Raw genomic sequence first — 24,941 nt, forward strand, 5'->3', positions numbered from 1 at the left:
AAGTCCCAGATGATAACATGTAAAAGTGACCGGCCCAGGGGAGACATTTAGTAAACATTGTTTTCCTTCCTTCCTCCTAGAAATGGGTTTAAGTTTAGATTTCTGTTTGGTTCATGACATGCAAATGGAGAACACAGGAGCTCCAGGGCCGGGGGCTGCAGGCCAGGGTTCGAGTCTGCTCTGTGTCCCCTATACGCTCCTGGGCCCTGTGGGCCTCAGTGATCGCAGTAATAAACGGGGACTATGTGCCTTTCTCGCCTCACAGGGCTGATCCGAGAACAGGTTAATTTATATGAAAGCCTGGCACAAATATGAGGCAGCAGTCATATTGCTTTGTCACCAAACCTTAAGAATATGTGCTTAACAACCACAGAACACAGTGACCTCATAGGACATTAAAATATACCACTTCTTTCCAGAAATCAAGAAAAGCCATGAATTAGAAAAGAAATCACTTGAGGATTTGCTTTCTGAGAAGCAGGAATCCCTAGAGGTGGGTACATCTCAATACAAAAAATAATAATAATAGTAGTTCTTTGAGGTGTGTGGGTTTGGGTATGTTTCTGCACACATTCTGCTGTTTCTGGTCTCTGCGTGCCGACTCATGTCCACATTTCATTATTTGTGTTTTAGAAACAAATCACTGATCTGAAGAGTGAAAATGAGGCTTTAAATGAAAAGCTGAAATCAGAAGAACAAAAAAGACTCTCAAGAGAGAAAGCGAATTTAGTAAGTCGCGTGATCCTCTATCACTACTGAGTTCTTCTCCTCCTTAGCCGCCTTTTCAAGTCGAGTTATGTTCAGCAGCAGAGAAACAGCAGCATCTGGAGCCCTCTCAGCTCTTGAGCTGTGCTGTTTAAACTGTATTGAACGGCTGCTGTGTTTAGTGGTGTGTTTTTAAAATCTTAAACACTGGCATGCTGATGAAGCCCAGTAGACAGGGTGTCCTCCCCAAATGTGTACGTCATGTTTATTAAAATACATTTCATTTTCATTTAACAGCTACCAGTTGTTTAAGTGTGTATACATTTTGGGGGGATACCCTATATATTGCAAGTGGTCTAAGCTAATACCTACAGGAAGACAAGAAAAGTATCAGTTTAGGGTCAGGTGTTTGTTTGAAGTCTTCACTTTTTTTTTTTTTTAACTGACTGCTATATTGAGATATAATTTATATACCTTATAAAATGTGCAATTCGGTGGTTTTTAGTATATTCACAGAGTTGTGTGTTGGTCCCCAGTATCTAATTCCAGAACATTTGTATCAGCCCTAAAGAACCTTGTACTCATTACCAGTCAGCCCCTCTCTCCCCCCCCACAAAGCCCCAGGGGGTCACCAGGCTACTTCCTGTCTGTGTGGCTTTGCCTCTTCATTTAAGTGGAATCGTGTCTGTGGCCTCCTGCGTCTGGCTTCTTCCACGGATTGTCCATTCTCGGCGTCCGTGCATGTTACAGCAGGTACAGGGACCTCATGCCTTTCCTTGGCCGAACAGTATTTCATTGTATGATTGTCCTCCCTTTTGAAAAGTACAAAACTTTTTTCTCTTGTAAGCTCAACTTGCTCTTGTAGCTTGTACCCTCACTCCCCTGCCTCACTCCGTTTTTTTAGAGAAAAAAAAAAGTTTACCGCTTGTGTTTTGAGAACCACTGTTCATAGCCTTCTGCCCTGAGGATGGAAGCAGAGCGTTTTGCCACTGAACTCTGCCGCCAGCTCGGGAAGTCCCTGGCGGGGGGGTGGAGGGGGGTGTCTCCCACTGTCCATCTGTGTCGTACATTTTGGACGGTTCACTTGAATTTCCGTAAGTAAAGCAAGGAGTCGGGGCATCTCCCCTGGGGTTGGGCTCTAAGAAGGCGTCTCCCCTTACGTGGCATTTATTTGATAGACTTTGGGTAGTACCTGTGCTATATGCCGAGTCGGTGTTGGGGTGTCACGCCTGCCCTAGGACGGCCAGGCCAGCGCAGTCCCATCACACTAAAAACCCAAAAGACGCAGGACGGTACCATCATCCCTGCGGTTTTCCAGAGAGCCCTGCGTATGCACCATCTTTTCATTCCTGGGCAGGTGCTGACCTTGGTGAGAGAGAACTGTTGTTCCCTTTCCTCCCCCCAAACACCAGTGGTGGGCCTGGAGACACCCCGTTTCTGGTCAGAATTCTGTTTTCTATTGTTAAGCAATAGTTTTGCTCCTACTTCCGATAAAACACTTGGTGCTGCCAATACCTTCTCACGTTAAGTTGCTGATAAGTGCGTGAAACCTTGGTTTCAGATATGAAATGTTTTATGTCATCCTTAGAACCGGCGACTTTGAGGTTAACACTATCCTAACCATTCCTTTCACCTTTTTTCTTTGAAACCACGGTAAGGAGGTAGAAGCTTCCTGCCACTTTGTCTAATTCCTGTCTAATCAGAGATTTTTTTTTTTTAATTAAGAATGTGGGATTGCATTTCATGACCTGCTGTGTCTTTCGCAGAAAAACCCTCAGATCATGTACCTGGAGCAGGAGCTGGAGAGCCTGAAGGCCGTGCTGGAGATCAAGAACGAGAAGCTGCACCAGCAGGACGTGAAGCTGATGAAAATGGAGAAGCTGGTATGTTTCTGTCAGCGCCTCCCCCAAGGGACTGGCGTCTGGGAAGCGGGAACCGGCTGTGACCTAGAACCAGGGGCTGTTATAACTGCTCCTGAAGCTATTTGGAAATATAGCACAGGCAAAAGAGGTTCCATTTCCCTTTCTGTACTTGCTCCAGGCTGGCCATTGCTGCCTTCGGCAACACTCCCCCCCCTCCCCCCCCCCCCCCCCACCCCAAGGAACAGGTAAAGCAGCAGGGGGTCCTTGGGAAACCCACACCTACGGAACCGGCTCCCCTTCCAGGGGTCTGTGCATCTTGCCCTGCGTGGGAGGAGTTTTCAAATCATGTCCAATCAGTACTTTGATGTTTCTCCTACTCTGGGCAGGTTTCGGGTGCCCCAGAGAGCTAGACATGGGAATAGTCACAGTGGAGCAATTGAACCTGGCTACTGAAGTTCTTCGTCGAGCTTCTTGTGAATTAGAATGGGCTCAAAACTGTGCTTTAGTAAAATGAGCCCATGGGATAAATAGCACGCACTATGGAGGCTGTGAGTGGAACTTAGTTTGTGGCTCTCGGACAGAGAACTGATGTTCCGAGGCCCCCTTTTCTGACATTCTAGTCTCGTTTTGTAGGACGGTATTTCATTTGACTGACTTGTCCGGAGCATTTTCTGGATAATATGATATGTTAAGAACAATAGGATCCCACACTCAGAGCCACAATCAAAGTAGAGTCATCGTACGGTACAATGACAGGGACTTAGAATTAACTGTGACAGAGCCGTGATGTCATCTCCTAAGCAAGTAATACAATCTTACCTTTAGAAAGCGCTCTGGGAGGTCATCAGCTCCCCAGCATGTTAAATGTCTTCTGGGATTTTATCCTTTAACCTCCCAGCCAATCAATGTGTCTTCCTTGAAATTGAGCCTGGGCAGGCCAGCAAGGAGGCCAAATGCGCCTTCACCTCAACTGGGGGCGGTGGGGGAGGCTCTCTGTGCTGGCGTTTCTCTCATTGGACGCTCGTTTCGTAAATTGCTGCTTTGTGGGGCCACTGAGAGGTAAATGGATGCTGGAGAGGAAACCGTGTGTAAGGCCACATCACACATCACCCAGAGCGGTGACCTGCTGTTGGCCTTAGAGTTTTCATCAAACGTGGGAATGTATTTTTTGCAAGACGGACCATAAGAAGGGCTGGTGCCCTTGATAAATGCCGGCCTATGTCTGGCTGCTGCTTTTGTTTTCCCACCTCGAACCCAAGAGGCACGGCCCCATGGTTGCCCAGGTCAGGACCCCAGTTCTCGGAGGGGTTGGGAGGAACCTCTAAAACGGCGTGACACAGACTAACTCAGTCACCCCCTTGTTCATTGTTCAAGTGGTTCTTGAAATCTGCCAACACATTTAAAAACAACAACAACAACAAAAAAACCCCTAGATCAAGCATGTCAAACTCGGGGCCGGTGGGCCGCATGCCTCATTTATAACATGCTTGACCTAGATGCTCTGCTTTGCTGCTGCAGACTCTATTTTTTAATGTGTCCGTGGATAGGTATTTCACTATATTTAAACTTGCCTCAATTGGATCTCTCCAGTGTGTGCTGGTGTCAGGAACGTGCCGTAGGAACCGAGGGCTTTGTTTCCCTGTTTTTGATGTCTAACCGTTGGCATGCTTGTTCGCCCCCAGGAGGACAACAACACAGCGCTGGTCGACAAACTGAAGCGATGTCAGCAGGAGAACGAGGAGTTAAAAGCTCGGATAGACAAACACATTGCAATTTCAAGGTAAAGAGAAAACGGTCCAGTTTTTCCCATCTCCTCCTCCTCTGTTTAGTGTCACCGGACCTCATACCCGCCCAGGCGCCTCCTGGGAGCGGGATTGCAGTGGGTGGTGGAGCAGGTGCTGGTTTCTACCTGGGAAGCGTGATGGTGGCACTTCATGGCCTGACTGTGGGAGCCTGGGCTGGGCGCTGACACCGAAGCAGGCCAGCCTCCCCCCAGAGCCCCTGGCTTAGTGATGCTGAGATGCCTTCAGAGAAAGAGCATCACAGGACACAATGGGGAACCGCCCCACACAGGACAATCACGTGGCATTCAGATGATCTGTGGGAGCGTCACGGAGCCTCCTGTGACATCGGCCCCAAAGAGCAGCTTTCTCTTTGGCTCCCACTTCCTGGGTTTCTTAGGCAGCCAGTACCCATGCCCAGTAGCCCTGGGCAGAACTGCCTTTTATTATTTCAAAGGGGTCATTTTTCTGGACTCTCAAATTTAAAAAGGCAAGAACATTTTTTTTCAAGTACATTTTTTAGAAATTCAGATCCATGCTCAGCTGGGTGTGGCTCAGTGGTTGAGCATTGACCTATGAGTCAGGAGGTCATGGTTCCAGTCCTGGTCAGGGCACATGCCTGGGTTGCAAGCTGATCCCCCATAGGGGGCATGCAGGAGGCAGCCGATCAATGACTCTCATCATTGATATTTCTCTCTCTCTCCCTTCCTCTCTGAAATCAATAAAAATAAAGACCCATGTGGTTTCTGGCTCCTTTTTTTGTCTTTAAGGCAACTGTCCAACGAGCAGGCCACCCTGCAGGAGTGGCTGGAGAAGGAGTCGAAAGTCAACAAGCGCCTGTCCATGGAGAACGAGGAGCTGCTGTGGAAGCTGCACAACGGGGACCTGTGCGGCTCCGACAGGTCCCCCACGTCCCCCGCCATCCCCTTCCAGTCGCCGCGCAATTCCGGCTCCTTCCCCAGCCCCAGCGTGTCGCCCAGATGACGCTTCTGCACGCGGGAGACTGTCTGAGAGCACCGTCACAGGTCCGCAGGGCTGACCCTCACCGTGGTCCAGGGATCAAGAGCCACGTGGGCCGACGTGTCATTACCGCCCTAGAACTGGAAAGTCTTGACCCCCTGCATCAGCTCCTTGGGAGACCGGCGCTCAGGGGGAACACGTGGCTCTCTGGCCAAGGGACTCCTCCCCAAAGGATTTCAGAATCGATCTGCACGGACATTTGCACAAAGCACTTAAAGAACATTGCCTTTTCCACGTAAGCATAAGGGGAAAAACTCTCAGGGGCCTCTTAAGGTAAAGATTTATAACCTTTATAATGTTCTTCGCCACAGGCACCTTCTTGTGATTTTTATTTGGGGGACGTGTGAATAAAAGGGATGTAGCGAGTGTCCTGTGTCTGTTGCTGCCTCCTTTGCTGTGTACTGCAAGTCAAAAGCTGCGTATTTCCGGGTCTGTACTAATCAGCTAAGTCAGTGTATGCATCTCTGCAAAAAGCCATAGAAGGAAGAGCAATCGTTGCTTGAATGATGACGCTCTCTGCCACCCACTCCGCTCTGCCCTTTGACACGGGGTGGGGTGGGGAGTGACAGGAAGCGTTCCGACTGGTCCGTGTCTGTGCAGTGTCTGTATCCTTTGGAAGTTTCTTGGCATTCTTTCAGTGTTCAGCCATGTCGGTTAAAACTAACAAGTTTGTGTGTTTTTTCTGTAGACTTTTAACGTTCCCATGCGAACCTAACATTTTACTATGATCCATTTTCTCAGGCTACGAGCAAATGTAAAACCCAAATTTTTCTAAAATTCTGTATAAAGAAAAGGGGCGGCAGCAGTGGATTGCTCCTGCCTTACGTTTACCGTGACCTAAGCTGTCCTCACTGATGTCAACTATTGTCTTCTCCCCTGATCCTCGCCTCCTCCCTTTCCTTCCTTCCCCCAGCCAGAGCCACAAAAGCAACCCTCCTACCTCCTTCCTATTGTTCTCTGGGACAAGGATAGTGGCATATGCTTTTCCAGAGCCAGCTCATCCTCAAGGTGCTGACACCACACGCTCCAAATAAGCCACAGCCTGGACCTAAGAGTACAAGTTTTGGGAAACCCTAGAAGGAATAAAGAACGAGAGAGTCATTGGCTCGTGTTTATCGATGAACAGGAGTACCTTGATGAAACCAACGATGCAGCATTTCATAGAAGATAATGCCAAGTTCCCATGTACCCTTTGAGAAACCTTCTGTCTTTGGGGAGGTAGAATGGCCAGCTTCCGAGTAGAAAATGTGGCTTTTCCTACTCGTAGGACTTTCCTCCAGGTTGCATTTCAGTTTCTCTTCCAAACTTCACTTATTACCTCCCCCAGTTCTCATACTTTGGGGGAGGGGGGAGGAAGCGCTGTGGCTTCCCCCTTCCCCTCCCTCCCCCCCCCCTCGCATGTGTCAACATGGTGATGTCAGTATTTACTAATCTGCATCGCTGACGTTTGATGGCTGGACAAATAGACCCCATGATAAGAACAGGTTCAGGATACTAGAGGGGGGTCTTTGAGTCATCATTACATGTACATTACAAAGCAAATTAATATTCATGATGCATGGTGTTTTCTTTTTAATTATTAGTGATTGTGTCTGAAGTCTAAGCTTCACTAGTGTAGTGTGTATGTTACCTTCTGTGTGTGCTTCTGATGAACGGGAATAGGCCCACCGCCACCTTCCGAGATCTCTCTCTGCCTACCCTTTCCAGTCGTGCCCAGTGTCATTAGCCGAAGTTGGATTTGCCACCCGTGCCCGCGCACGGTAAATCTCGTGCTGATCCCTGCTCTCCTCCATACCCTTTAGGTGTCCGGGGAAATCAATCTTACACAGTTAGTATAAAGTGTCTTCAGAGACAACTGGAGGGAAGGTAGGAAACAACACGGAGAACTTGAAGATTGTTTTCAAACCAAATGTTTCATGTGGGATGTACAGTGTCCGCACGTCATACCGTGTACGGATGTGTAAAAACTGTAATTGTGCTCAGTTTGTAATGATGCAAAGTGTATTTTTACCTTGATTAAATAAACAATGCTGGAATATTTAATATAAGAAGTGCAACCTGTGACATCCTTCCCTCTCCCAGGGGCTACCCAGCTTACAGCCCTTCTCACAGCGCAGGCGTCGACGCTGTGCCGCCTCCTCAGCCCTTTCCCAGGAATTTCCAACGCAACCACCAAACAGGCCGTGGGCTGAAATTTGGCTCACAGAGCTAAGCTCAGAATGAAGCTTCTCTTTTCTAAATTCAAAGCTGTGTGTTTTGGAGGAATAACTTTTGACTGGTTTTAACAATTTCCACTCTTTAAGGTGAGAAAACTATGGTCTAAATATTTTTTTGCAGATGCTACAAAAGGTCTAAATGAAGTTGAATTTTCCTTGATCTGCATACCTATTTTATATTGAAAATTAAACTTTTAAACACACATGCTGTCAATCTTTCTGAATGTACTAATCTAGAACTAGTTACTTCTGAGTGAAGCCTTTTTTATTTTTAATAAAAAGCAAGTTTCTATGATTTTTTTGGATACTTTCATATCATAGTCCATATATAGTTACTACATTTTTTAGATGCTCATGTATTGCGATTAAAATCAAATGGAAATTAAGGTTAACCCAAACATCACTACCGACGAGTCCTTCTGCCAACCTAAAACATGAGCACTTAGGCCAGTTTTAAATTTATTTTACAAAAACTTGCTCATTTAATAGAGACGATTATATAAAGTTGTTCACATATATGCTCTCTAAGTATAAAAACCAGAAACGCATATACGTAGGTAAGCAATCAGAAGACATGCTTTCTGTCCAAGGAGTTAACACGTCTATTATTAGACCGGGCGACTTCCTGTGTGTTTGGATGTCTGGGTCTTACTCACGAGGCAGGGACTGGGGTTTGGCGCTGGACATCAGCCTCTGGCAAAGCACGAGTTACAAGGACGCCCGAGCTGGTGGTGTGCACATGTGGGCTTCCCGTCAGTCCATTGCACTTCGTTTTCCAAGTCAGGAAAACTCAACAGTGGTAGCTACTGTGGTCTGTCCTTGGAGATTCTGGGCCGTGCAAATGTAATATCCCGCGTCAATGGTCTCAAAGTCTTCCACCGTCACGACGCTCTGGGAGATCCTGGTGGTGTGGCCCAGGCCTCTGTGGATCAGCCTCCAGGTGTCCTGGATCGTCACGGGCCTTTCATCCTGTGTAACAACACCCACAGGGATGAAGCAAGGAGGACACGCGGCTATAAACAGGTCCCAGCCACTCAACACGGAGCCATGCTCAGAAAACACCGGTCTGCGAGGCCCATGGGTGCTTCCGCACTGTGTAATCATTTTCAGCGGCATGTTTTTCAAAGCAGTCTGGGATTTATTACACTGTTGGACTCCCTCTGCCCTTTTCTTTAGTAAATTTTTAAAAAATATATTGCATTTATTTCAGAAAGGAGGGGAAAGGGAAAGAGATGTAGAAACATGAATGATGAGAGAGAATCACTGATCAGCTGCCTCCTGCACACGCCACGCTGGGGATCGAGCCCACAACCAGGGCATGTGCCCTGACCGGGAATCGAACCATGACTTCCTGGTTCATAGATAGACACTCAACCATGCCAGCTGGGCTCTTTAGTAAATTTCTACTGAATATAAGATTGATTCTTTTGGAACTCCAAGGAGGTACACCTGGTATTACTCAAAAAGACGTAGATAAAATTTTCCACACTTCTCTACATTGCCCACGTTCACCCTCTCACTCACTGGTTCTTATTTACAGAATTTCTGGTCAAAAAGAGCCCAGAGCACTCCCCATGCAAGTGAATAAAAGCTCCCAATTGTTCAGATTTGGAAGAAAGAGAAGGATGATAAGTCAAATGTGGGAGAAAAGTTCTACCAGGGATGGATAACGTGACGCCCTAAATGACGTAACTCCCTATTCCAGAAAGTCAGATGGTCACCTTTGAGAGGCTTCATCCAAATCCGGTGATAAGAAAGTAGCATTTTCTGGATTAGCTTAACAATTGTAATATAGTGTAACTCCATTAATACCCCTTCTGCTTGTAAAATAATAATTAGCAATGTAAAAGAAATCTCTATTGAAAACCATTCATGTTTTCTAATTGTGACAACTGTGTAAAAGCAAGTAAGGTACCAGAGGCCGGAAAATACCATTCTCCAGGGAGAGTTATTTTCCACCAATCACAGCCCATAGAGCCAGAAGGGTATTGGCTACTGAGTACATCTCAAGAGGCCAAATCTCTTCTGGCAACAAAGGGATCGTTCCATGTTGGTAGCAGAGCTGTTTCTATTAGTGAGCAGAGCACACACGGAGGCTAAATAATAAGCTGGAGTTGCTTTTATGGGAAATCTATTTTTAAAAGATCTCTGGCCTCACAGCACCTTTTGGACGGGGCCTGTCTGCTCAGAGCTCCTCGCCATGGGCACAGCTTGTGTGCAAGACAGAAAGGCACCAGAAGGAAGTTAGATTGGCCTCTAATCAACCCAGAATTCAGACTGAAGGTTGAGGTTGGGGTGGAGAAAGAGGGAGGCCCCTCCTGTCCCTTTCAAGCCCCTGTTCCTTCTTATTTAGGGATTATGAAGATCAGCCCAGCTGGTATGGCTCAGTGGTTGAGCATCAACCTATGAACCAGGAGGTCACGGTTCAATTCCTGGCCAGGCACATGCCCAGGTTATGGGCTCGATCCCCCATGTGGGTTGTGCAGGAGGCAGCCAATCAATGATTTTCTCTCATCATTGATTCTCTCTCATCATTCTCTCTCTTTCCCTCTCTTCAAAAACTGATAAAAAAAATATTTAAAAAGAATTATGAAGATAAATCACATATGAAGAGGGTACACTGAGTGAATTACCTGATGGAACCCAATCACCTTTTCTATTAAGAAAAAAAGCCATTTGTAAATATACTGAAACATCTTAGAACAGTGGTCGCCAACTGGTGGTCCATGGACCACGGGTGGCCCGTGAGGTCCGGAAGGTTGGCGACCGCTGTCTTAGAGGACAACCAGCAAGCCCTGGCACCTACCTTAGTCCCACACATTTTTTGCACCTCGTACGGTAAGGTCTTTATCAGTGGCAGGTGGGGGAGAGAGAGACAAACCTAAACTTGAACAAATGGCTGAGTGAGGGTAAGGTCTTACCTTCTGGCCTGGGTAGATCCACCTGAACTCCACCTCGACGTCAGGCTCCCCGAGGACAGTGCAGAGGACACTGATGTCGTCCCCACTGTTGACTCTGTTTGAAGATGCCAGGATGGTTGTGGAGGGAGGGCCACTGGGAACTGCATTAAGCAGGAGACAGGGAAAGTGAGATGGAATTCATAAGTGCAACACTGAAGACAAACCTACAGGCACATTCTTTTCTTTGGACGGATGGGTCACATTTCCGCCTCGCCCAGTGAGCACCAGGCCACCTCCACCCCACCACTTTCGGATTCTTCGAAGCCTCCTCTTTCTCTACCTTGGTGGTCCGAATGGGGTCAGCACCCAGAACTCCCCAGGCCCAGCCATTTCCCTTGTGATTAGGGGAGGAGGCTAAAAGGTCTGCCAGGGGTTCATCTGAAGGTCATGGTCACAGACAAGGAAGCACTAGTAGAACATTCTAGAAATAGTGGTGCAATAAAGGAGCCATTAAGAACAGCATTCTGTGCCTCCTAATTTCCATCCATACTCAGGAACAGCAGTGCCTGCTACTGGCCAGCTGGAAGCCACTGAAATCTAGGCACTGGTAGGAAACACCCTTACCTTCTGCGTAGAGGAGTTGATACTTGACAGAGATCTGCGACTTGCCCCCGGCCTCCGCCTTGCAGTAGACCACCCCCTGGTGGTCAGAATGAGGTTGCAGGTATACAAAGCCTCTCTTCATGTCATAAACAATGTCTGTTCCATTGGCCGGGATTTCCTTGGCCGGGAACTCCCTGTGGAGTGTGACTTTGGCTGACAGTACGGTCACTCGACAAGGAACCACAGCCTGTCTGTCCGGGTTCAGGTAGACAACATCAAAGTAACTGGGAGAAGGTACAAAGAGTTCTCCTTTCTCTGCAAAGCAAAAGACACGGGCTTACTTGTTCTGGAGGAGCAAGGTAAAGAACACTTCATAGATTCACGACTCCAGGGCACAAAAATGAGAGGAGACAGACAATATGCTCAGAATACTGAGTCCTTATGAGTACAAAAAGCTATTTTTAAATAATTTTCCTCTTTCTGAAGAAGGATGCTATTATTTCCCATCTCCTTAAGGGAAATAAAATAGGTCTTAGTTCAAGCCCAACTCAGGCCAATGGGTTACTCCCTGAGGAAGCAGGGGAGGAGACATGTCCATACGACCAGGGCAGCCTTAAGACCTGGAAACAATCCACTGTGTCTCTGGAGAAATTAGCCCCGTGACCTGCTCAGGAAGTGCTGTTGGGGTGGATCCCAGCACAGCAGAGCTCCCCCGAGAATCCAACTCAGTGCACCTCATTCCTGCCAAGGCTCACAAAGAGGGAATGGAGACTAACCTCAGGTTCTGAGCTCAGCTTGGATGCCTCAGGGCTGGGGACCTCCAGCCAGTTTCTTATACCCCTGTTCCCTCTGAAGTTTTAAGCACAAAAAAATGGCATTTTTATCTTACGGAATTGAGGAGAAAATGGCATTTTTATCTTATAGAAATGAGGAGAAAATGGCATTTTTATCTTACAGAAATGAGGACTGGTATGCCCCGCCTTTCCTTAGTACAGAGGAATCCGAGTTGAGGTTTATTCTTTGTTTGTTTTCGGCATGGCACGTTAGTTAAATCTTTTGTTTTCTATACTATGAGAGGATATTATCGTAATTAAGAGAAGTCATTTAACTTAATTACGCCCCAACACTTGTTCAATTGTTTCCCATGTTTTTCCTGCAATGCTCCTGAAACAACCAATTATTCTTGGCTCTCTCCTCCACTACCCTTCTTTGTGCGACAGTCTATGTGATGTGCTAGGTCAGGGACAGAATTTCTGGATATATCATCACATGTCTTCATGAGCCAAGACTTCTTTGCAATGGGTGCAACTTAACTAACATGGAGGTCCTTCCCCCTGGCTCTGGCTGAGGTCAAGGAAGAGTACGCCGTGGCTCAGAGAGGCCCTGTCTTTTCTAGGCTTTATGTCAGCCTGGGTGGTTCATGCCACTTCATGAGAAACTGGCCTTCAGGCGTAGGCAAGGGGCACCTAACAGTCCTGTATTCACAAAGAGCAAATCTGAGTGGCCTTGGATATGTCGTCCCCAATTGTAAAGAGAAGAATCCAGAGTGGACAGTACTCAAGATATCTTTTTGACCAAAACAGTTAAGGAGTTTATGACTGTGAGGTTTAGAAGCAACTTCTGTTTTAAGGTTTTGTAGAGAAAACTGAACCAGTGAGCAAAGCCAGTATGATAACAATCAGAATTTCACAACACAAAAATGTGGTCTTACTTGGACATGCTTTGAAAAGAAGTGACCACACCGGTTGCTTTAACAAACAGAAAAAAATTTTCACTTATAATCGGTACATTCCATCTACCCAAAAAAGTATGTTAAAGTTCAAAGAATTGTAGATGACATATGCCCCTTGCAAACATGTTTGCATCTACTTGAGCAGATAAAAAAAACATTACTTTAAGAAAACTAATCACATGAAAATTTAGATTTCTAAAATAATTAGTTCGGAGGCTATAAGCTAAAATCCAAATGATTACAACTCCATAAAATGCCCCTTAATGTGGTTTTACTGCATATGAAGATTGGAGCCCAAGCCCTTTGCCATGAGAAAGGCCTATTGTCAGTCATGTTCTCCTTCTTGATCTGGTGGCAGTTCCGTGTGACTTGAGGATAATTTATTTGAGCTGTATAGCTATGATGTGTGTACTTTTCTTTGTTATACTTCAATAAAAAGTTAGAGAGGGGGGAAAAGAACGCATGAGTGCCTCCTGGTTAAGATGAAATATAATATGTGACAGTCGCACAAATTCACACAGAAATTGCACAAATTAACAACAATCAAAAGGAAGCTTCACGGTGTTTGCAATTGAGCTCCAGGGAACACACGAACATAATGAATGCCAGACGTTTCTCTGTGTGGGCAGAGGGGAAGCATATGTTCTGAAGGGAGCCAGCGCCAGCAGCGGAACGCTCAGCTCTCATCACAGCCCATCCTGGTTTTGCAGACTCACCCAGGCCTGAGAAGACAAACTGCTAAACCCTATACTGAAAATCCAACTGGACTCTTCACTTGTGTTGAGGAATGAGAAAATGCTACAACACATTGGTTGATTTTAGAGAGGAAGGGAGAGGAAGAGAGAGAGAAACATCAATGATGAGAGAGAATCATTGATTGGCTGCCTCCTGCATGACCCCCTACTGGGGATTGAGCCCACAACCCGGGCATGTGCCCTGACCAGGAATCGAACTGTGACCTCCTGGTTCATAGGTCGATGCTCAACATAATATTTATGTTGAAATAAATATTAATTTGGGGGTGTTCCTTTGATTCACAAAGGGGCTTCCCTGAATTGAGGGAGAAGACCTGCCTCTAAAACTCAGAGAGAGCCCAGGACCCTAATAGGACATTTTGCTCAAGGGAGGTCTTCAGTTCAAAAATCTCAGTTCAGAAACCAATGTTTTGGGAAGACACAACAGGGCTGTGACAGAAAAGTCCTCATTCTGTTATTTGAAATAGGCTATCAGTCCTCATCCAAATAACAGGCCCTGATTAGTCTTAGTTGCCTTTTCCACTGTGGCTTCCCAGGGCGGTATAACACTAAGGCACGTGGGCTTTCTGCGTGGCACATTCCAGAATGAGGATCAGAAGGGATTACCTGTGAACAACTGCAAGCAGTTCTCCTGACAACACCAGTTATGCTAGCTAGTGCCTGTCTGTCTGCCCATCAATCCATCACCTGGTCTTCAAAACGGGCCAGGGCAGTAAGAACATTGGATCCTGGGTCAGAAAAGCAGGGCTGGACTCTTTACTCTGCCGCTGTAAGCCATGAAACACTGAGCGGGTCACCTCGCCCTCTGAGTCTCAGCATCAGCGTCATCATTTCTCAGACAGAGATAATAAACCAGTTTCTACTCAGTTGCCGGGGGCGTTTGGAAGTGAAATGAGATCCACGGGCCTCCAGGGCCATGAGAGGCGCTGGCCAGGGAGGCGCTCTCTGGACGGGAAGGAGTTATACGGGAGGTTTTGTTGAAGCACTCATTAATGGCCAGGGCATCAGGTCATTTGAGTCACAGGCCGAAATCATGAAGGTCTGAAAGGCAGATGGATTCAGGAAGTGGACAAATCTCCTGAAAGTGCCTGCCTATGACACTAAGAAAGAATTCTGGCCCAGCTGGCATGGCTCAGTGGTTGAGCGTCCACCTATGAACTAGGAGGTCACGGTTCGATTCCTGGTCAGGGCACGAGCCCGGGTTGCAGGCTCGATCCCCAGTGTGGGGCGGGCAGGAGGCAGTCGATCAATGATTCTCACTGATGTTTCTATCTCTCTCTCCCTCTTCCTTCCTCTCTGAAATCAATTTTTTTTTAAAAAGGGAAGAATTCTGACTTCACCAGGGGGTGGCCTCTGTAAGGGCCTGAAAACCCTGACCGCTGGGCCCTGGAGAACGCCATCCTCCTCCTCCAAGAGGGAGGGGGCTGCAACCTCCTTCGCAAGGGCTGTTTCTCCAAGTGCAATTCCATCGGCAAAGCCATACCCAGCACTACAGGGGAGGAGAGTTCACTCTGACCTGCGCCTTCTCAGGCACCTCGCTCAGGCTCAGGGACTGGGGCTGGAGACTCAAGGACCACCACCTCTGGGAACCCAGCCCCTCAACCCTCAGCTCTCAGCACTCACGAGAACAAACACAAGGAGACCTTTGGCCAGGCATCCTAGGACTGTGGAGGTTCCAGAAAGACCATCACAGACATGAGAGCACGTGATTCAAAGTCGACAGCCGGGCTTTCTGCAATGATGGAGCTGTTCTCTGTCACATGTCTACTAGGACAGCCACCAGCCGCCACATGTGGCAATGGAGCCCTTGAAACATGTAAGGGCCACGGAGAAACCGAGTTTTAAATTTTGTTTAATTTTAATTCCCACTTGCCGAAGCCGGTTTGGCTCAGTGGATAGAGCGTCGGCCTGCGGACTGGGGGGTCCCGGGTTCGATTCCGGCCAAGGGCCTGTGCCTGGGTTGCGGGCACACCCCCAGTGGGAGATGTGCAGGAGGCAGCTGATCGATGTTTCTCTCTCATCGATGTTTCTGACTCTCTCTCTACTTTCCTCTCTGTAAAAAATCAATAAAATATATTTTTAAAAAAATTTTAATTCCCACTTAAATGTAAATAGCCCCAGGTGTCCAGTGGCTACCATATTGGACAATGTAGGTAAAAACTCTGGAGTCAGACTGTCCTGGGTTCAAATTCTGATAACAGGCATTCCTTGTAGTGTGACCTTAAGAACTTACTTAATCTCTCTAAACCTCAACTTTTCCATTGGGAAAAAGAAGTGGAAATGATGTTAGTACTCACCCTGAAGGGCTGGTGAGAGACTTACCTGAACTAATTGATGGAAAGCATTGAGCCCAGGGCCTGACAGACAGCGGGGGGCTCTGACTGTCATTACTGATATTCGGCACACAGTGGAACCTTTACCCTGGGCAAGTCCAGTCACTGGAAGAGTCCACTGAGGCAGCAAACCTTTTACCTGTAAAAAAGATGTAGGTGGAGCCGGTTTTGGTCTCGTCCTTCGTGCAGATGTAACCGGTGCAGAGCTGCCCCCAGCAGCTGAACTCGCCGGTGTCGGCCGCGGTGGAGTTGACCAGGGTCAGCTGGCTGTAGCGCTCGTGCTGCTTCACACTGTCAACAGAAGCAAAGCGGGTCACACATCGGGGCCTTCGCCCTCTGCTCCCCTGTTCTCACATATAAATGCACACACCCGGGCCTTCGCCCTCTGCTCCCCTGTTCTCACATATAAATGCACACACCCGGGCCCGGGCCTTAGCTCTCTGCTCCCCTGTTCTCACATATAAATGCACACACCCGGGCCTTCGCCCTCTGCTCCCCTGTTCTCACATATAAATGCACACACCCGGGCCTTCGCCCTCTGCTCCTCTGTTCTCACATATAAATGCACACACCCGGGCCTTCGCCCTCTGCTCCCCTGTTCTCACATATAAATGCACACACCGGGGCCTTCGCCCTCTGCTCCTCTGTTCTCACATATAAATGCACACACCTGGGCCCGGGCCTTAGCTCTCTGCTCCCCTGTTCTCACATATAAATGTACACACCCAGGCCTTCGCCCTCTGCTCGCCTGTTCTCACATATAAATGCACACACCCGGGCCTTCATTCTCTGCTCCCCTGTTCTCACATATAAATGCACACACCCGGGCCCGGGCCTTAGCTCTCTGCTCCCCTGTTCTCACATATAAATGCACACACCCGGGCCCGGGCCTTAGCTCTCTGCTCCCCTGTTCTCACATATAAATGCACACACCCGGGCCCGGGCCTTAGCTCTCTGCTCCCCTGTTCTCACATATGAATTCCCAGTGGGTTGGGGCAGAGTGCCCTCTCTCTGATGGCACAAACTAACTAAAAAACGTGTGTTTGGGGGAGGTGTGTGGGGGAGGGGAGGCAGAGACAGGAACCTTCTTTAAAGGGAATTAAAAAACAACAGTTATGGCCCGGGCCAGTGTTTCCCAGTGGTTACACAGTGTCAGCCCTCGTACCAAAGGGTCTCGGGTCCAATTCCCAGTCAAGGGCACGTACCTGGGTTGCAGGTTTGATCCCTGACAACCAATTGATGTGTCTCTCTCACATCGATGTTCCTCTCTCCCCCTCTCCCATGCACTCTCTCTAAAAAGCAATGGAAACAATAACCTCAAGTGAGGATTTTTAAAAAAAGAGAGTTATGTTTTCTAAAGGGAGGAAATTCTCTTCCATCTCAGAGCTGGGGTTTCCTTAAGTAAAACCACTGGTCCACTGCGACGCAGGCATAGAAACTCGGCCAGAAAGCCTGGGCCGTGTTCTGCTTTCAGCTTTTGTTTTTAATGACTTCATTGCAGCCACAGTTGACATAAAGGAAATAACCCAGCATTATCCGTGTGCACAATCTCTTTCATCAACAAGGACAAATCTCTGAATAAAGCTTGGAATCTTCAGGATGCTGTATTATTGTATTAAAAATGAAAACTTTGCATAATTCTCTCAAGATTATGCTAAGTGAAATAAGTCAGACGGAAAAGGACAAAAAAACCCACCTATGATTTCACTCATATGTGGAATATAAAACAAAAAGTAAAATAAGGGGACGGAGGGGTGGGAGGGAAGAGATCAACCAAAGAACTTCTATGCTTCTATGCACATATGCATAACCCATGGCTCAGACAATAGAGGGGTGAAGGCCTGGGGAGGGGATGGAAATGGGGAGGACGAAGGGTCAATGGGGAAAAAAGGGGGACATCTGTAACACTTTAAACAATAAAAATAATTTAAAAATAAAATAAAAAGTAAAATAAGAACTCGCAAAATAAATAAAAACAAACTCACAGATACAGACAACAGAATGGTGGTGACCAGAGGAGGGAGAGGGAGGGGGAAGGGCCCAGTGAGTAAAGGGGGTCAGATATAGGGGAACAGAAGGAAACTAGACTTTGGGCGTTGAGCACACAAATATCAAATTATAATCTCATACACCTGAAAATTATATAATGTTATTAACCAATATTACGCTGATAAACTTAATAATAAAAAATAAAAGTAAGTAAAACCACACACAAAATAAAAAAAATATGTATTCCAGTCAAGATGGAAGAGTAGGTAAATGCTATGTCCCCTTCCTCCCACAGCCACAGCAAAATTACAACTAAATTATGGAACAACCATCACTGAGACCCACCTGAACACTAGCTGAACAAAAGTCCTATAACTAAGGATGGAAAGAAAAAGCCACGATGAGGCCACTTCTGGGTATTTATCCAAAGAAATACAGAACACTACTTCGAAAAGATACGTGCACCCCTATGTTTACTGCAGTTTTATCTACAGTAGCCAAGCTGTGGACGCAACCTAAGTGTCCATCGATAGATGAGGGGATAAAGAAGAAGTGGTACATATATACAATGGAATGTTACTTGACCATAAAAAAGAATAACATTTTGCCATGTGCAACACCATGGATGAGTCTAGAGCAGTGGTTCTCAACCTTCCTAATGCCTCTACCCTTTAATACAGTTCCTCATGTTGTGGTGACCCCCAACCATAAAATTATTTTCGTTGCTACTTCATAACTGCAATTTTGCTACTGTTATGAATCGTAATGTAAATATCTGATATGCAGGATGTATTTTCATTGTTACAAATTGAACATAATTAAAGCATAGTGATTAATCACAAAAACAATATGTAATTATATATGTGTTCTCCGATGGTCTTAGGCAACCCCTTTGAAAGGGTCGTTTGACCCCCAAAGGGGTCGCAACCCACAGGTTGAGAACCGCTGGTCTAGAGCAGGGGTCCTCAAACTTTTTAAACAGGGGGCCAGTTCACTGTCCCTCAGACTGTTGGAGGGCCGGACTATAGTTTAAAAAAAAAACTATGAACAAATTCCTATGCACACTGCACATATCTTATTTTGAAGTAAAAAAACAAAACGGGAAATACAATATTTGTATTTGCATGTGGCCCGCAGGCCGTAGTTTGAGGACCCCTGGTCTAGAGGGTATTATACTAAGTGAAATAAATAAGACAGAGAAAGACACATAACATATGATTTCACTTACATGGGAAATCTGAAAAATAAAATAAGTAAACAAATAGGCTAAGAAGTAATTACCAGTTACAAAAATAGTCACAGGAATGTGAAGTATAGCTTAGGAAATATAGTCAATAATATAATAATATAATATGCATGGTTTCAGATGAGTACTAGACTTATTGGGGGAATCATTTCGTAAGTGATATAAATGCCTAGTCAATATATTGTACAGCTGAAACTACTATAATATTGTGTGTCAACTGCAATTGAAAAATTTAAAAACAATTTTAAAAGAAAAGGGACATGAGGTAATAAGAGAAAGCTGAATAAACTATGAACTTTACTTAATATTGTTTCGATGTTGTCCATTAGTAGTGTTATATGTGCCATACTAATATAAGATGTTACTAATAGGGGAACTGGGCATAGGGTATTCAGGAATTCTCTATACTACCTCTGCAGAGTAATCCTGTAAATCAAAAATAGTTCTAAAATAAAATGTTTATTATAAGAAAATGAAAAAACCCACCACTTTTCTTTAGGACAAAATGCATTAGTTGCTCAGATGCCTAGCCCCAGCTGTGCAGCCCACCTGTGGTAAAAGTAATCAGAGCCTTTGGGCATTCGCACCTCTCCTTTGCCTCACCCTATTATTTCTACTTTTACCTCCTCATGTTTTACCTCTTGTCATTTTATCTTGTCCCTGTGAATATATTTGCAAACCCCTCCAGTTCCATTTCGAAATGAGAGGAGTCATAAATAAATATGTATTACTATGAAACACTAGTATTAGCCGGTTGTCAATGTGATGCATTGTGTCAGGATCCCAGATGTGTCATTCTGGGACAGATGTTCCCCTGGGGCTGAGTCTGTGCAGATGCCCAAAGAAATGGCTTTAATCTGAGGATGTATCTCAAATATCCAAAAGTTCCACCCCCAGGAGCGCCACATCCTTTTCGGATGCAGTCGAGATTCTCTGGTTGTATGTAGCAGCCACATCAGTATAGTCACCCTTTGAATTTAGCTCACAGCAAAATGTCTGGCCGGCTGGCCTCAAACACAGCCGCTCTGGCTCACTGCTGAAGAGCTGTGCCCACCAGCTCTGCCAAGAGGTGCCTCTGCACTCCCACTCGGTCGACTGCCTCCTTTCAACTGGACGGAAATCTCTCCTCCTTCAGGAAGCTTCTAATTAGAATCGACTCCCAGAGACCTCCCCGCTTTCTCCTAGTGATGTAACTGGTCCCTTGTTCTCTCCCCCTCAGGCACCCCTGGCTTCCTGTTATTTACAAAGGATGGTGACAACTTTGAGGGCAGGGACTGTGCCATACTTGGTTTATAGTTCCTAAGCAATAAATTTGTGCAGAGTACACAGTGAGGATTCCCTAGAAAAGAGTGGACTGGAATTGAATCGAACCGAGACTTGGAACTGGAAAGAACCTGGAAAAGCAGACATCCAGCTCCCCGTATTGCTGGAGAGGAAACTGAGTCTGAGCGGAAGTGACTTCCCTGAGACCCACAGCTGGTGAGCACAGAGTCGATGACCTTAGTCAATTAAGCCTGTAATGAAAACGCACAGAAAGCACTGCATGCCATGCCTGTTTCACGGTATTACCCTAATTATAGCCTCATTACCTATAACTGCAGATTAGTAGCAGCTATTACGCATACTACTACAACAATGATACACACACACAACATTGGGCATAGTTAGCACTACAGACAAAAACCAGTAGACCTCAAGGATATTACAATCCAGTTAGCAATTATAACTAATATACATGAAAAAAATCAGAGAATAAGCAAGAACAACAGGAATTCTGAAAAGGGATTCACCACTGTGGGCTGAAGAAGTTGAGACCAGCTCTGGGAGGAGGTAAGACAAGCTGGACTTTTAATAGCGGGGGTAAGAGGCATCGGACAGCAAGGAGGCTGAGAAGCAGTGAGCTCACTTGCTCAGGAAAACTCCAGCCCCATGAGTGGGAGGACCTCTGTTCATTGCCATAGCCCCAGTGCATGGTGGGTAGAAGGCGCTCAATGACTGGGGGAGTCCAATCCACTAACTGTGGAAGGAGACAGAGGGAGGGGGTTGGGAGTCACGGGACATAAGGTTGAGAACAGGCAGGAAGGGCCACCTTTGTTTGGGAGATGGGAAGTGATGGGCCCACCTTAGCCAGGTCACCAGTGAAGAGAACAGGAGTCGGGAGGCAGGAGGATGAGGAGAGGCTGAGAGGTCTGTTACCATGATACTCGGCAAATGCTGGGGCCCCCCTGGGTGCTGGCAGTGGTAGTGAAGCAAATGTAAGAAATGTTTTCTTGGGGAAAATTTTTGACAGACATAGTAAGAAAGGTGGAAGAAGGAGAGATATCAATAATGACACTTTATATTTCTATTGAAAAGAATGTTGTGTTTTATAAAAAAATATGTTTTTACTGATTTTAGAGAGAGAGGAAGGGAGAGAGAGAGAGAGAGAGAGAAACATCAATGAGAGAGAAACATCGATTAGCTGCCCCCTGCACGCCCTCCCACCGGGGATCGAGCCTGCATGTGCCCTGACTGAGAATTGAACCAGTGACCTCTTGGTTCGTGGGTCAATGCTCAACCACTGAACCACACTGGCTGGAGAGAATGGGGTTTTAATGGCCTGAAATGGGATAGTTGAGAAGAGAAAGGAGATTGGGGGTAGGCAAAATAATAGTGGGGATTTGGGATTTGGGATCAAATGTGGGTCACTTAAGTGTGGATGTCCTATAGGCAGTTGGAAATTCAGGCCTGGCACAGAGGAGAAAAACAGCACTGGATTTATATTTGCACATCGTTTATAACAGAAGTAAAAGTGGAAACTAAAGGAATGAACGAAGTCAACAAGAAAAAGCAACAAGACAAGATGGGAATAGGTTGAGGACAAAATCTGGAGCCAAATTAGTGGGCCAGAAGAAAAAGAAGAGGTAGATAGAGGAGAGAGAAAAGACCAGGAAAGAAAGAAGAACTGGATAAGGGAAACATCAGGGAGAAATACTCATGCAATTAAAGCTCAAAAGCATCAGATGCCTAAAGAGGGATTGATGACACACATACACACACACACACACACACACACACACTTACACTTCCTTTAGCAGAATGAAAGTATTTGGCAACCACCAAATGAGCAATTGCAGTTGTGAGGACGGAGCTAGATTTCAGCGGAATAAAAAAATGGAACGGTGGCGAGAAAGGGAAGGTGGAGGTCTTCCCAAGTAGGCCAGAATGTCTTGGCCACATTCCCTGCAGAGTTCAAAACCAGGGTACGAAATCAGCAAGTAATCAATACATTTATTTGGCACTTTGGCCAGCATTTGCTAGCACTGTAGTGATAAAAAGTATAGGATGCCATTCCTACGGGAAAGGAACTGGGCACATGAGAATTTAGCATCGGGAATAAGCCTACCGCCACCATGAAGTCTGCACGCTGTATCTTTAGCAGGATTGGGGGTGGAAGGAAGGAAATGCACTGGAAAACATTTCTGGATTTTTCCCACCCCCTCTCAGAGGCAAACAATATTAAACAGGAAACAAATTATTTAGCAGGATTACAGTCTAAATGCCTGGATTTAAGTGTTCATTTCTACTAATGGCCCCACACAGTCCAGGGGGCAGGCTGCCCACGGGGTTGGACTATGACCTCCAGCCGCCGAGGGAAGAGCCTGCACCATGAACTGGAGACAAGGGTTCAGAGAGCCCTGCCGAGCACTGCGCAGAGATCCTCCACCCAAAGACCCTTCCCTTCTCTTGTAACCACGCAACACACCCCAGGGATGGAAGACGTGGAGGATGTGGAGCTGAGTGGAGCAAAAGGAGGTGCTGCAAAAAAGTGGCCCCAAAAAAGTATAATTAGGAAAAGCAGAATTTGCATTCATTGGATGTGGCTCTGAACATGCCAGTGCATCAGCTCACCTGAGGCCTTTTCCTCCCCCGCTAGCACTTTCCGACCTGGCCCACAGTGAGCCCAGTGATGCACGAGTCCAGGTCTCCAAGAGCGTTTGTTTGAAACTTAGGGCCATGTGTGCGTGTGCGGCTCTTCCAGTGGGCTCCCTTGGCCTTTACAGAGTCCGAGGCCTGAAGCTTCCTGCACGCTGCCCAGCACACTCTCTTCTGAAGGGGACCTGTCTCATGGGATAGACAGAGGCTGGGCTGACAGCTCCCAAAGTGAGGGACCATTGGGCCTCTCTCCTGGACAGTGACTAGGTGAGGAGGGTGGGGTCCACGCTCCTGTCCTCCTACAAGCCACGGGCAGGAGGTGAGCCCTGGATGACAAGATATTCAGTCATTGGTCCCCAGAATGCTTAAAGTGCAAATTAAATGGCAGGTTTCTGGAACAGAGAGGGAGGGACACAGTGATGTCTAAAGAGCTTCCTGCTCACAAGTTCCCCTATACAAGTGCCATGGGAATCCCAAGGAAGGTAACCAGGAGAAGCTGAGAGCCCTGGGAGAAGGCAAGGATTTCAACTTGCACACAATATGGGGCACACATTCCAAGGGAAGATCCCCCGAAAGGAGACAAAAGGCAGGTTCCATGAGTAGCAAAGGGAGTTTAGAACACAGGTGGGTAGAGCCCTGTGGTGAGAGGCAGTGGTCATGTGAGGCATAAGATCATGGACTTTGGAGCCACACTGATGGGATTCAGGTCCCAGCCCCACCATGACCATCTTTAGCTAGAGCTCATACCTCCCACAGGCTGGCCACACCCCTCTTCTGCTCACACCTCCCACAGGCTGGCCACACCCCCTCTTCTGCTCACACCTCCCACAGGCTGGCCACACCCCCTCTTCTGCTCACACCTCCCACAGGCTGGCCACACCCCCTCTTCTGCTCACACCTCCCACAGGCTGGCCACACCCCCTCTTCTGCTTGCAGTAACAACAGCAAATTCGGCTAACCCTCACAGAATGCTGGGCCCTGCACTAAGCTCTTCAGATCAGTTCAAGACTTAGAACTGTGCGTGGTCAGAGTAAAGGCTCAATACATTTCAGATAGCGTTATTATGAGGGTCGTCTTTCGTTCTCAAAATGACCTTAGGACGGAGGTACAGTTCCCCCTTTTGCCTAGAGGGACACTGAAACTTAGAGAAGTGCCTTGTCCAAAGTCTCCCAACTGTAAGAACTATGTGAACTTCTAGCATCACATAGACACAGGTTACGAATATGAATGGAAAGGGCATTGAAATGAAACGGGCTGAAGGAATTGTGACTGAGAGAGGGGGCCCCTAACTAGCTTGCAAATCCTGTTAAATATGATCACACACACAAAACAATAACATGGAAGATCTGATTATGTTAGCGCAGTAGGATTCACAACACCTCGTTTTCTATTTAAATGGACAATTAACCAAAAGAAATAAGGCCAATAAACATTTAGTAAGTAATGGAAGGCAACAGGGCACGAAAACAACCAGTTACTAAGCATTTATTGTGTAACTGAAAATACCCCAGGAATGCATTATTTTTTCTTAATCCCAGGAGATGACGATGAAAAAACTACTGATAATAACTCAAACCTACGTAGTGCTTAGCACGTGTTCACACAATAGCTCTGTGAGGGAGGTACTGTTATTATCCCCCTGTTACAGGTGAGCAAACTGAGGTGAGGCAACCTTCCCCAAGTGTTGGAGCCACAGGAGAAGCTGAAGGTCTGTATAAATAACTACATCATTCCAGACATTCCGCCTTGGAGACTCATGCCTCCATGGGCATGAAACAGAGATAAAGAGTAAAGTAAAAGATGTAATCAAATATCTTCCTTATTCAGCAGTCATTTCACATTTATACATTATTTAGCTTCTACCACATGCAAGGAACTGCACCA

At 46.6% G+C, this 24,941-nt stretch overlaps 2 protein-coding genes across 2 annotated transcripts in view; one reads left to right on the forward strand and one right to left on the reverse strand.

The window, feature by feature from the left end:
• The window catches only part of MTUS1 (microtubule associated scaffold protein 1), a 128,383-nt gene extending 122,649 nt beyond the window's left edge, over positions 1-5,734 (forward strand). Inside the window, 5 exon segments of the mRNA XM_070408281.1 lie at positions 420-493; positions 634-729; positions 2,472-2,588; positions 4,250-4,347; positions 5,119-5,734. Coding sequence (XP_070264382.1) covers positions 420-493; positions 634-729; positions 2,472-2,588; positions 4,250-4,347; positions 5,119-5,332 — 599 coding nt within the window. The 3' untranslated portion in view covers positions 5,333-5,734.
• Positions 5,735-7,181: 1,447 nt separating this feature from the next.
• PDGFRL (platelet derived growth factor receptor like) overlaps positions 7,182-24,941 on the reverse strand; it is a 43,667-nt gene continuing 25,907 nt past the window's right edge. Inside the window, exons 3-6 of the mRNA XM_070408282.1 lie at positions 16,047-16,198; positions 11,109-11,402; positions 10,506-10,645; positions 7,182-8,553 (exon numbers count right to left, since the gene is read on the reverse strand). Of these exons, the coding sequence (XP_070264383.1) occupies positions 8,365-8,553; positions 10,506-10,645; positions 11,109-11,402; positions 16,047-16,198 (775 nt within the window). The 3' untranslated portion in view covers positions 7,182-8,364. The remainder of the gene's footprint in view (positions 8,554-10,505; positions 10,646-11,108; positions 11,403-16,046; positions 16,199-24,941) is intronic.

The sequence above is a fragment of the Myotis yumanensis genome, unplaced genomic scaffold, assembly GCF_028538775.1.
Source record: "Myotis yumanensis isolate MYYU_CA2020_CCGP unplaced genomic scaffold, mMyoYum1.0.hap1 SCAF_3, whole genome shotgun sequence".
NCBI classification, from domain to species: domain Eukaryota; kingdom Metazoa; phylum Chordata; class Mammalia; order Chiroptera; family Vespertilionidae; genus Myotis; species Myotis yumanensis.